General features: G+C 42.9%; 1 protein-coding gene across 1 annotated transcript in view; it reads left to right on the top strand.

Annotated features, from left to right (window-relative positions):
• Positions 1–13889, top strand: part of CNDP1 (carnosine dipeptidase 1 (metallopeptidase M20 family)) — a 44947-nt gene that overhangs the window by 28719 nt on the left and 2339 nt on the right. The window contains 5 exon segments of the mRNA XM_008585802.1: positions 936–1037; positions 8511–8654; positions 9460–9637; positions 9700–9863; positions 11259–11400. Coding sequence (XP_008584024.1) covers positions 936–1037; positions 8511–8654; positions 9460–9637; positions 9700–9863; positions 11259–11400 — 730 coding nt within the window.

Here is a 13889-nt window from a genome sequence, read left to right as displayed (position 1 = left end):
CTATATAAACTCGAGAGCTTTCCTTAGTATTATTGTCTACTAATATAAAAGACTTAAGCTGAAGTGACTAAAAGGAAGATTGGCCTGGCAGTACATTAAAGATGGATTGGAGCAGGGAAGGACCAGCTGGGCAGGAAAGATAGGAGGGAATGAACTGAAGAGAAAATTTTAAAAACACTCACTTCATTAGAAATTGGTAACTAAATGGATGTAGTGTACATAGAAGAAATCATGCTGGTAGGAAGTAATTGATGGAGATACTGAGTTCTAGTCTAGATCTACTGAATTTCAGAAACTGAAAGCACATCCAAGTGGAATACGTTGTAAGCAACCAAAATGTTTAGGTCTGGTGTTCAGGTACAAGGTCAGACCCGCAGGGATGAACACTAAAGGATTTGGAGGTAGCAAATGAGTCGTGTTCTCAAGTTCTCGAAGCTCTGTGGATAGAGGAAGAATGAGCCAAGGCTTAAGCTGTAGAGGTGGGAGGCAGAAAAGAAGTTATTACAGGAGACATCAATAGAGTTGTCCTGCAGGCAAGAGAAGAATAAAGAGGAGAAAGTTGATCAGCAATCAAGGAAGAAGCACGTGTCCGGGAAGAGGCATGATCAACAGTATGAGATGAAACCAAGAGAAAGACAACTGTATAAACATCAGTAACGTGGCCAAGGATGGCCTGGTGATCTTGGAAGGAATAGAGTTAGTGCAATTGTTGGGGGATGAAGCCAGTTTTAGGAGACTCGGGAGACAATGGGAAATGAGGAGTGCAGAGGGGCAGGGACTCCGTGTCACGTGACCGAGGAATATGAAAAGCGAGGTCAGGTCTGGAGGCCACCTGCCTGCATCCCGAGAGTCACCACTTATCTTCCACTATGAAAAAGCTATTGCTAAGGAACCGAGGCAGTAAGTACGCCTCTCCTCTTTTACCTATTTTACAGGTGAAATGCAGAGATCAAGATTTTCATTCAGGAACCTTTGGTGGGATCCTTAATGAACCACTGGCTGATTTGGTTGCTCTTCTAGGTAATGCTTTATTTCATGTCACTTTGTAAGCATCACATGATTTACTAGGGTACAGTTGTATTGGAGCCTGTGTGTCTCTCCTCCTCTGGTTTCTGAACCAGCTCTGAATAAGGTAATTGAAGAAAGACCATATTCCCAGCTTTTCCTCCCCTGGATAAATGTTCCCTAGGCCTATAATTAAGTCCGTGTTACTTCTTTTCATGGACTGAAATTCTTCTTTGATTCACCCCCTTTTCTTTTACTGGATATTGTGACACATCTGGCCAAACTCACAGAAAAGAGGGTAGAGACCCAAAGGATTCAAAAGAAGGAGGGACTATCCCTGACTCTCTTCCTGCTGCTTCTAGAACGTGGGGTGAGGTGGGGGAGGGGTGGCATTCCCAAGCAAGCTGAACCACAAGTTCAACTTCAGTAGACCTGGCAGGACTTTTTGACTGAAGATAAATCAACAAAGTGATGACCGAAGGGGAAAGGAACCAAGGGTCATAGTGAGTGGGACACTTCACACACTCCCCCAAGAAACCTGCATCGCGCTGCAGTTGGAGCCCTGCAGCAGCTGAGCCCTGGGCTCATGGGGCGAGCTTCCCAGCACGTGGGTTCAGAGACTGTGACCAGCATGTGTCCTTGCACTGCCACAGACTAGCTGCGTGACGATAGCAAGTTACATATGTTCACTAGTCCTCCGTCTTCTCACTTGTAAACGGGGCATGATCACATATTTACCTAGTAAGAATTGTTTTGTGGATCCAGTAAGATGATGGATGCGGGTCACTTACCACAGTGGCTGGAACACAGTGTGTCCTTCCACAGCTAACAGTCTGTCCTGGCCTGAGAAGCACTTATCTTATCAAGGACTCCAGAGATGGAGCCAAACGTCAGTGCCGCTTGGCTTCATTTTTCTTTCTCTTTCTTTCTTTCTTTCTTTTTTTTTTTTTCAGGCAATAAAGATGACATTTAATTGTTATTTACATGACAAATCATTTAGTAAACAATCATACTTGAATAATTCTAAGTGTTGCCAAGTCCTATTCCATAGGACTTAGCATTAATCTTAATGTCCACATAACAGGAAACAGAACAGTTATCCACTGTCACAAATTCTCCACCCATTTCCCAGGTTCCAGGGTGCCACCATATCCTCCCCACGGCTCCCACAGTCAGTGCTGGTCACAGCATGACAGAGGCTGCAGTCCAGCAACCTGGGGCCTCTGGGAGCAGCAGAGGCAGGATCCCGAGCTCAGTGGCCATAGTAAAGAAACTGGCTTCATTTTTCAATGTTGCTGTGACTCCAAGTGGCAGAGAGACTCCAGTGAGTTTGCTGCTTGTGCCCAACATCAAATCATTGCCCTTGACCTCCTGAGCATTGCCTGGGGTACCCAAGTGGAAGTTCTTTGTCTTTCTCTGAGAGGCTGGTTTGCCCAGGCTTGATTCACCTGGGCTGCCCAGGGTGGATGCCCTGGAGAGCCAAATAAGCTTAAACCTCAGGGGCCTTGCCTGCGGGAGCCCCTATCACCATACTGGCAGGGACACTTGCAATTTTATGTTTGTAATTGGTGATCTTTTTTTAAAAAAGGTTCACAGATTACATAAGCTTCAGACACCACGGTACCTTGATCTGCCCCGCCAGGCACATATGGCTCATTTATGCAAATTTTACAATGTGCCCCTTTTGCACAGATAAGTTGCCAAAAAGCTTGCACCCCCTTGGCTGTGGCCATCCTGAACAGGGTGCAATCAGCCCATGTGGCCAAGTTATTGGGGGGTCTCCTCAAGGTTTTCAGCATTATCTTTAGCTGTAGAGTTTTTTCCTTCCTCACTGTCCCAAATTAAATAATGAAATCTATCTGTATTTCTATCATCTATTTATCTATTCCTCTATCTATCTATTCTTCTATGGCCTTCTAGTTTCCTAGAATATAACTATTGGGTATTTCCCATGCTTGACAATATCAGACAGAATACAACAAGCTCTTTCCTTTTAAAGAGTTTAAGTGGTTTCTTGAAGAATTCAGATAGTATGCAACTTAAAGTTTTTCAGGAAAAAAGTATTAATTTTCTATTTTACCAGAACTAGTTTTCTCTTCCCTGGGAACTGCATCATCACATCTCTAGCAGTACAATTTTATTCCCACCCCTCCCCTCCCTGCTGCATGGTTGCTGCATGACATCTTTTTAGACTGTAGGCTTTGGCCAGGCATAGAATTCCATCCAGACCCACAAGTGCAGTTTTCTCTGCTAAGGAGTCAGATCAGGATAACAAATGGAATGAGAAACACATGGTTATACTTTCTTCAGTTTTTGATACAAATCAAATAATCCATAACAAAGTGATTTCTGGATTGTGCCATTTATGTGGTTTGTATATGCTTTGTACAAAAACATAAGGACCTAGGGTTCAGCTTCAGCATTTTCAGATGGCAAGCAGGAATTTTGCTTGCTGTCATGCTAGGCTGTTGTGGAGAACTTCCCCCCTGCCCCCACCTCCTCTCCCAGTATCCTGACCCCACTCCCTCACCCGGGGCTACCACAGATCACAATGTTAAGGGAGAGCTGGTTGGGTCTTTCCTCCCCTGCAGGCTGGCAGGTGACAGTAGTCAGGAGTCCCTAACCTCTCTGTCCTTCAAAGTCCTCATCAATATGATCCTGAGGACTATCAAGATTACTAACAGGTAATAAATGTTTATTGAGTGCCAACTGTATAAAACGTGTGACATTCTCCACTGGGGGACATAAAGTGAAATCAGGTAAGTTCCCTGTCTTTGAAGAGGCTTACAACTAAGTGTGCTGGGGAGGCAGGAGATGGGTAGGGGGAGATTCATGTTTGCATGTAGAGATCTAACCTCGCATGGTTTTCCTTTTACAGACATTTTCCTATACCCTACATTTTCCTAAAAGCCATAAAAATGAAAAGACCACTGAACCCAGGGTGTTTTTATAAGCACCAAATATCCAATAATATTTTAAAAATTATTTAATTAATTTTTTTCCTAATATAAATACATCTATTTTAGATTGGCTTCTACTAAACAGACAAGGAATATAAACATATAATGAAAATTAAAAAATGTTAGAGATACAGGTGGAAATTCAAAGATAATTTGTCATTTTAGAAGGCTAAATTACTTTCGAATTCTTTTTTTCACTTTTATCTTTTTACAGTGCTTAGAGGAAAATTTATACTTGTAAACACCTATATTAAAAATAAGAAAAATATCAAATCAGTAATGTAAATGTCTACCTTAAGAAAATAGAAAAGGTAGTACAAACTCAACCAAAAGCAAGTATAAGTAGGAAATAACAAAAATTACAACAGAAATACATGAAACAGGGAATTAAAAAACAAAAGATAAAATCAACAAAACCAAATTTGATTCTTTAAAAAGATCAGCAAAATTTGCAAACTTTATCTAGACTGACCAAGAAAAAAGAGAGAAGACCAGAATTACTAAAATTGGAAATAAAGTAGGGGCATTATTACATTGTCATTATGGCTTTTTGTGGTGGTAAGATTTAGTTTCTTCCTCTTTCTTGTGTGCATTTTTGTTCTAGAAGGGGGTTTTGTTCTTTCTTGTGTATTCTTGGTAGTGATTATCATTTTTCAGATTCCAGGTGCAGGACGTCCCTGAGGATTTCTTCCTCGAGGGATAGTTGTGTGGTGGTGAATTCCTGCAGCTTTTGTTTTTCTAAAAAATACACTATTTTCCCCCCATTTCTGTAGGATAGCCTTGCTGGGTATAGTATTTTTGGCTGGCAGTTTTTTTCTTTTAGTATTTTGAATATATCACCCCATTTTCTTGTGGCCTGTAGAGTTTCTGTTGGGAAGCCTGCTGCTAGTCTGATAGGGGCTCTCTTATAGATGACGTGATGCTTTCCTCTTACTTCTTTTAAGATTCTCTCTTTGTCTTTGAGTTTTGCCAGTTTGACTATAATGTGTCTCGGAGAGGATCTTTTTGTGTTGACTCTGTTTGAGGATATTTGAGCCTCCTGGATCTGAAGGTCTGTGTTTCTCCTCATACCTGGAAGTTTTCCATTATTTCGTTGAATAGGTTTTCCATACCTTTTCCATTCTCCTTCCCTTCTGGAAAACCCATGATTCAAATGTTTGTGCACATAAGGTTGTTTGCTAGTTCTCGTAGATTTTCTTCATTTTTTAAAATTCTATTTTCCCTTTTTTTTGTTCACCTGGGTTATTTTGAAAACGTTATCTTTGAGATCAGAAATTCTTTTGTCTGCTTGTTCTAGCCTGCTGCTTAAGCTATCAGTTGTGTTTTTTATTTCATTGATTGAATCTTTCAGTTCTATGAGTTCTGCTACATTCTTTTTAAGGTATTAATCAATTTGTAAACTTCCTCCTTCATATCCTGTATTTTTTTCTTATTTCTTTATGTCATCTAACTGAATCTTCTCGTATCTCATGAGTTTCCTTAAGATTTTTGCTTGGAATTCCTTTTCAGTCATTTCAAGGGTTCCTGCTCTATGGGGTCTGGTGTTTGAGAATTACTGAATTCTTTGGTGGTGTCATATTTTCTTGGGTTTTTGTATTTCTGGTGTCTCTGCATTAATGTCTGGTTATCTAATAGAGCAGTTGCTTCTTCTATTACTCTGGAGTGGGCTTTGAGGACAAAGATGTCCTCTTTTTTTCCCATTCTCCACTGGTGACTCTCCTTGTGTCACTGTAGTTGAATGTCTGGCGACCTGCCTGCATGTTGGCTGTGACTGCTGCCGTGGCATCAGGCCACTCTTTTGGCAGCCATGGCTGTGGCAGTGGCTGCAGTGGGCCACCTGCACTGAATTGGTGTTTTCAGCATTCTCTCTTGCCTGCTTCCAGGTGGAAGGGGCTGCAGTCCTCCCCAGTGTTATTTAAAATGTTAAAATTCCAAGGTGATCCTGGGATCAAGGATGATGTCTCTTGTGGGCACTTTTCAAAGGTGGCACCCTCTTCCTCCTATGCATTTCCCCCAGACAGACAGCTGGGGTGGCTGCAGAAATGACATCACACTCCATTCAGAGGATCATGGTTTCAAGTGGAAAATGAGCAGGGGGAGGGGATAAACTCTCAAGCATCCTATTTTCATGTGAATGTCCTCAGTGTTAAAGAACTAGGGCAAAGAAATCTGGAAAATAGAATATGTAAGGCAGAATTATTTCTGAACAGCACAGGCAACATTTCCCATTCTGTTCCTGGCACTATGCTTCAGCTGGGCAGAAGTGACCCAGCAGCGCTCCAAAACTCTCTCTGTGAGTGAATTAAAAGGGGAAGGAAAATGAGGAAATCCTATTTCTTTCCCATCGAGACGTGTGTCCACCAGTACTTCTCCCAAGCCAATGGTAAGGAAGGCTGCCTTGTCTCCTGGGAAAACGGCCTCATGATTTAAAATGATGCCAAGAAAGCCAGTCCCACTGAAGTCACAGCCTAACTGGCTAAGGATGTCTGGATTGCCCCCACCCCTACCACTGACAAGGTCCAGCAACACCAGGTAAAATGGCAGGGAAGATGTCATGTTCAACTTCATAATCTAAACATGAGCATCCTGGGGACTCTGTTCAAATCTGTTTGTCACAAACACTGAATGTTTTGCCGAGCTACATACAAATTCTGAGCAGGAGGGCTGGGCCTGCTGCGCCCTACCTGGCTGCTGGCTGCTCCTCAGGGTCCCGTGCTCAGTCCTCCCTAGTCACCCGCACACACTGCTTGACACCATGGCTCTCCAGCCATGGCACGAGCACTTCTTCCTGTTCCTCATTGCAGCTCTGTCCTTACATAGAAGACTGTCAGCAGAAGTATGATTTTGTTTTGATTTTGGTGAGGGTGAGAGAGGGTGGGCTGCAGACTCGGGACAGCCAGTCCTAATCATTCAGTGCCAACTTGTTTTTAGACTTGACTCAAACTAATGGGTTTGTATCTTTTATTTAATATACAATACTCTCATATTTCACTGGTCTAAATGGGGGATCCTACAACTCAGGACTCACATGCACAATGATCTGCAACATCATCCCCACGGTGTGGTGACAGAAGGAATGGAAGTCTGGGAGAAATGCCCTGGGGACCAGGAGGGGGTGCTGAAGGAGGAGCTCATTGACAGTGATGCCTGCTGTCACATTCTGCTGCCTTGACATGCTGGAGCCTGGCAGGTTTGCCTCCTCTGGTCATTCTCAAAGTGCTGGGAATCCCATTACATATTGCACTACTGCTGTCACTGGAGATTTTGGTGGCATGTTTACACAGAGACAAACAACCTGTTGATCTGCTCCTGTGACATCATGTGTGTCACCACTTTGTAGCAGGAGACAGTGCACTTGTTTTTGGAAGGTGGGTCTGGTGTGTCTTCACATCCCAGCATTAACCCAGTGCCCAGAACACAGGAGTGTCCAATAATGAGGTGGTGAATGCATTGCTGGTCTAGAGTCTTCAACTCTGTGCTTTGTAATTGTTGACATTAACCTTAAGATTTGAAAACATAGTGCTTCACAGTAAGTGGCCTGACATTGTCAAATTATTCTCATGGTAAGAATATGGACCATATATTTATGAAGCGGCTTTACTTGAATAAAAGTCCCTAAATGGATTGAGGATTAAGTTAGCTTCCCTGGAGATATTTTTGTGTCATTTATATCAGTCTACTGGTTGCATTTTATCTTTGGTAAGTACGGCTTTACTTGAATAAAAGTCCCTAAATGGATTGAGGATTAAGTTAGCTGCCCTGGAGATATTTTTGTGTCATTTATATCAGTCTACTGGTTGCATTTTATCTTTGGTAAGTATTTTCTCCAGATAGTGAGCAGTGTTTGCCAAATCTCAACATCTGCTTTTTTCGTAGATATTTGTTGATAACTTTTTCTTTTCTTTCTGATCCCAAAACTCTTTCATAAAGAGCAGACTGGTGTATATGCTTATTGCCTATAAAGAATTTTGTGGTCATAACGTATATTCTAGACTAGACCTCAAGGATATTATGATTAAAAAGGAGTATTTATTAGATTATTATGGTGTGTTTGTGTGTAGGGGGAAAGAAGTTGAAAAGGAATGATGGAAATTTTTAATTTCTCAGGTATATATACACACACACATATACAGATATTTTAAATTTTTTATAGTGAATACATATTACCTTTTAACTCAGGAATAAGATAAAACTAAAAAGCAAACCTTGTTTATGATGCAAAAAGTATAGTTGAGAACTTGAAACATGATGCAGATAAGATGCTGATTTAATTTATTGCAGATCCATGTGTTTTCAGCCCTACTCTTGATGAGGAAGATGTTAAGGTGGGTTGGAGTCAGGCAGAATCTACCTGGTGACCAGCTCTTTTCTCTGACGATCACCTCTTGGATGTACTTGCTGCCTGTGGCTCTGGCCACAGGGACCAGGGACAGTCATGAGACCCACTGCAGCCCAGGAGAGTCCTCCCGTGGCTCAGCTCCAGGGCTACAATGTCAGCACACTCGTGATTTCTACCTGGCCTTGTTTTCTATGTGTGTCTTGTAGGTAGCCTGGTAGGTTCGTCCTGAAATCTATGAGCAGGTGGCTCCTCTTACAGAAGAGGAGGAAAAAATGTACAAAGCCATCGATCTGGACCTGGAAGAATACCGGAATAGTAGCCAGGTTGAGAAATTTCTGTTTGATAGCAAGGTATGGCCACGAATTGATGGATAATCTGAAAGAGGAATGATGATAATCAATCATATTTTCCCAATGTGTAATTTATTGGCTGGTGTTAATCTGAGCATCTTAGAATACAAAGCAGGTGTTGATTCCTGTGCAGATTTTGACTTTCACAGCCACTTTTCCATGGTCTAGATCAACCAGTCCTTTTTATAGGGTCCAGTTAGCACTGGCTTCTGGCACCTAACTATAAGCAGTTACTCATCTCACAACCATTCTTTTCCAAAGCAGTATGTTATCTTAAATCCTACACCAGCCTTCAGCCAGTGAGCTGGTTTTCTTAACTGTTCAAAGATTAAGAAGAGTCTGAGATTATCCCAGCTCCAAGACTTTTAATTATCCATTTTTCCAAATAAAACAACAAGCTTTAGAGGTGAATCTGTAAGTTAATAAAACCCGAAGCCAAAAGCATTCATTGCTGGCAACTTTAGATTTTTTTTTTCTTTTTTCCTCCTCCTCCTTTTTAAAATGCTTGCCTGCTAAGGTGTGTGGTAGCTATTGCTGATTCTTGGGGGAGCTGCCAAGAGAGGGAAAAATTACGCTGGGAAGAAGAGGTAGAGTGTATTTTTACGATGTCTCTTCTCTCAGACTAGCTCTATGATGGCAACAGCAAGAAAGAGAACTGCTCACACAGCTGAAGAATTCTTTGAAGTTCTTTGAAGCCTGGAAAATAAAATGCACTTAGCACACAAGTTGTCATTGAGACAATGGGGGATAGAAATTTATGATTGAGCCCAAATTTCTTAAAGAGCCCCTTTGCTATTAACTGCAGGCGACAGAGATCGGGCAAAGAGGGGCACCCATCAGTCGGGAGTGGCTTGGGCAGGTGAAGGCAGCAGGGCACGGGGAGAAGGCTCCTGCTCTGAGACGCAAGCACACCTTGTACTATGGTTCAGACATTTCTCAGGTGATAATGAATTTGTCACTAATGGTGTCTCAGGTGTATAGAAGTTGGTGATACAAGCAATGCAATGAGTTTTAATTAAACATTCTTTGGACACTTTTCATTTAGGAGGAACGGCGATGCACCTGTGGAGGTACCCATGTCTTTCCATTCATGGGATTGAGGGCACATTTGATGCGCCTGGAGCTAAAACTGTCATACCTGGCTGAGTGACAGGAAAGTTTTCAATCCGTCTAGTCCCTCACATGAACACGTCCATGGTGGAAAAACAGGTAAGTCATGTTCGTTGTCACCTGCCCAGCAGCACCGTTCCTGAGCACCACATGTTGCAGTTCAGTGAGCAGTTCAGTTTTCACCACTGAAGTATCATTGTTCCCAACACAAAAGGGTTGGAACGAATGTCAAGAAGCCAATAACATTTCGTTCAGTAAATATCTCTTTCCTCAGTTACATGCAATTACAGAAGTCAGACAAATAACCATCAGGAGTTGGAGTGGTGAAAAATTTTTAAAAATTAGATGGTAGGCATGAAGGGAAGATTGATTTCACACACAGATGGTGCAGGCGGCCTCCTGTGCCTGGACAGAGCTGGGAAATCTCGGACCCCGATCATTCGGTGTTTCATGATGTCTGAAATCAGCATGTTGAAAGCAGCCATTTTAATGAAAATGTTGTCTGGAAGGAGTTATACATCTAAATTACCAAACTATCATCAATTTACCTCAAGTTAGTTTAACAGAAAGTAGAGTCTTGAATAAGTGAGCTAAAGAAATACCTCATCCCGGCCCTCAGCCGCTCCATTCCATTGTCTTCTTTTGTTAATTACATTCCACACTAGTGTCCCTCCCCCTTCCTGCTCTCCCTGCCCGCTGCCTCCCTTCCTCTCTCTTTCTACTCTTTCTCTCTTCTTCCTTCCTCCTTCTCTTTCCTTCCTCCCTCCTTCCTTCCCTCTTTTCTGGACGTATTATGCCTCTTTCTTACAACGTGTAAATTCCACGAAGGCAGGACCTTCTTTGATTTGTTCACGGCTACATCTGCAGCACGTAGAACAGTCCCTGGCACATGACAGATGTTCAGTAAATGTTTGTTGAAGGAATGAATAGAAGAAATATTTCTGAGTATAGGGTTTTTCCCAGGAGGATTTCATAGCAGCGATTGAAAAAGAGCAAGAGGAAGGGAGGGATGCTGAAAAGAGTCTCCTTTACAGTTTAGTCTGGAATTACTCCCACTTTTTAGAAATTTCCCAAATGCTTACTGTTCCCAGAATATTAATTAGGGTATTGAAAGTCCAAAAAGTGGGATATTCAAATGAAGACTGCTTAATTTCATGCTTGTATTATGTTTTATAATTTTCAATGAACAACATTACTCAGACTCCTCTCTGAGTCAGATGCTGGTGAGAACTGCTTGGAGGACAGGACTGGGGGTTGTAGGGTACAGGGACAGAAGGCAAGCCAGAGCAAGTGCTCCTCCTGCTGGGGGACCCCAGGGCTTCCTGCTCCCAGCCCTAAAGAAGATCTCTCTCTGTGCCATGCCCTCTGGCAAAACTAAGGTAAATCACAACACTCAAATTTGTTACAGTGGGAATTAAATCAATTTCTCCATGAAAGACTGTATTAGCGAGTGACTTGAAATTCTCTCTTACTATTGAAAATGTCACCTTTTAGGTGACCCAGCATCTTGAAGATGTATTCTCTGAAAGAAATAGTTCCAACCAGATGACTGTTTCTATGGCACTAGGACTACAGCCGTGGATCACAAATATTAATGATACTCACTATCTTGCAGCAAAAAGAGCGATCAGAACAGGTGGGACCTTAAGATATTTTGATTGGCCAGTTTACACTGGGCCCAAGGGTGGCACTGGTGGGACAGTGGATAAAGCAGTTACTTTTAAAACTCAAATATTGGCCCTCTTTTCTATAAAGGGTGTGTTACTGAACACACAGTATGTGCAGGGTTACCTCATGTAATCCTCCACTTTGCAGAGGAAGAGATTAAGGCTTAAAGAGACAGAGTAATTTGCTGAAGGGAACCCAGGTAATCAGTGGCAAAGCCAGGGTTCAAATTCAAGTCTGGAGACCTGAATTTTGGGGAAAATGATAAACTAGAAAACCTCTAGACCCTCCTGAGGCAAAACTCATGGACACGTCAGCCAACATACAAAAACATCCTCTCAAAAATACAGCTTAACTTGTATGGAAATAAGGGAAATGCTTTGGGGTTACAAATGGAAAAGCTGAAATCTAGTGGAGGGAACAAGTAGACCCTGGGCTGCCTGCGGGGACATGCTCTTCCGGGTCACAAAGAATCCGGGCCTCGGCCCAGCATGGAGTAGGGAATTGAACATTAGACCCACGACACAAAGGCAGGGTATTCCGTGTGCACACGTGTGTGTGTAGGTAAATGTAAGCTTGCCCATCTTTGCTTGGGATTTGGATGAACACAGGTCCCCTGAGAATTTTTGACCACGGATGGACCCATCCTCACACGGGTTTGGGTCTTTAACTCCGCTTTGTGTGTGGTCCAGTTCTTCCCAGTCCCGGGCTGGACTGCCAGGCTGATGCAGACTCCGGAGTGCCCTGCAGGACACAGCCCCAAGTCAGGCTGCGGGAGACTTTCACAGAAAGGCCCCTGGAGATGAGCTTGCCATGTACAATTACAAAACACAGGAGAAACCCAGTTCCATCTGTCCGACAGTGCAGCCAGTGATCTTTGCACGATGCATGTTGCTCTCCAGAAGGCAGCGTTGCTTTGCTCGCAACTCTCTCAGTGGCGCCTATTTTCCTCCCTGCACTTCCAAGTGCTGGGCAGGTTCCTGTGGTAGGAAGAGCAGCAGGCACAGGCTGGGGCACTGGTGGGGGAAGGGAGAAAGGAGGTCTAGTCTCTTTGGTTTCTGCAGCAGGAGGGGGACTCTGACAACAACAGCAAAATGGAAGCCCCTCCAGAAGCAGGGGGACATTTCAGTCTCCCAAAAAACTAGGTGGGAAAATACTGACGTGTGTTTATATGGATCTACAACATTAGATGACAGCTGAGGCCGGGGGCCACACTGCTAATAGTGTCAGAGCTGGAACTGGAAGCCTAGACCTCCTTGAAGTGTGACTCATTACCAGGTCTATCAGTACAAAGGACGCAGACATGAAAAATTAGAGAACAAGCCCAAGACTCAGAGCCATGCTTTTCTACATCGTCATTCCCAGTGCCCCCAAGTGTGTTTATATGGATCTACAACATTAGATGACAGCTGAGGCCGGGGGCCACACTGCTAATAGTGTTAGAGCTGGAACTGGAAGCCTAGACCTCCTTGAAGTGTGACTCATTACCAGGTCTATCAGTACAAAGGACGCAGACATGAAAAACTAGAGAACAAGCCCAAGACTCAGAGCCATGCTTTTCTACATCGTCATTCCCAGTGCCCCCAATTTTAGCAGGTATTTTGCCAGTAAAATTTTGGAGTAAAGAAGAGAGGAAGAGGAGTTGGGAAGGAGGGTTGTATGTTTGAAATGTCAAGGTTAACAACGATAAAGGAGTCTGAAATGCTCTTGCAGGAATGCATCAGACACACTTCAGTCTATTTGTGAGCTAACCCAGCTCTTCTTCCAAGACACTTCACCTTATTAACATTCACGCCCTGCTTGTGAACTAAGAAGAGGTGAAATGTCCTCCTCCATTTCTTTTATTGTCCACTCCCACCCCATCACTGGCAAGTTGTCCTCTAAGCTAGAAGGTTTGAAGACATCTCCTCTGGAACCTGGATAGCAGTTAAAACTGTTTTATGGGATATCTTGAAAGTTGGGAGAAACATTGAACATTCAGGTGATAATCGAATACAGCTGTTTACCTGCATGTGTGTTACCAGGAACCCCCCAAAAATTCCACTTCTACAGTATTTAATTCATGCAGGAACCATAAAAGTAGGCACAGTGTCTTGGGTCTTGCCAAAGTGCATGACCTCTTCCAATCCGATAAAACATCAGACAAACCCAATCAAGGAACATTTTACAAAAGAGCTGATCAGTACTATTCAAGGGGGTCGAAGTCATGACAGACAAAGAAATACTGAGAAACTGAAACAGACTAGAAAAGTCTCAAGAGAAGCAGTAATAACGTGCAGTGTGGGATTCTGGATTGGATCCAGGAATGGAAAAAGGGAAAGACTGGAGAATTTCAAATGAGTTATGGAGTGTAGTTAATACTATTGTACCAATGTTAATTTCCTATTCTTGATCATTATACAACAGTTATATAAGATTTTAACATTAGAGGGCCGGCCCGGTGGCGCACTGCTACAGTGC

This window comes from Galeopterus variegatus, unplaced genomic scaffold (genome assembly GCF_000696425.1).
Source record: "Galeopterus variegatus unplaced genomic scaffold, G_variegatus-3.0.2 Scaffold3722, whole genome shotgun sequence".
NCBI lineage: Eukaryota > Metazoa > Chordata > Mammalia > Dermoptera > Cynocephalidae > Galeopterus > Galeopterus variegatus.
The sequence above is the reverse complement of the archived record's forward strand: the minus strand, read 5'-3'. Positions and strand labels throughout refer to the sequence as shown.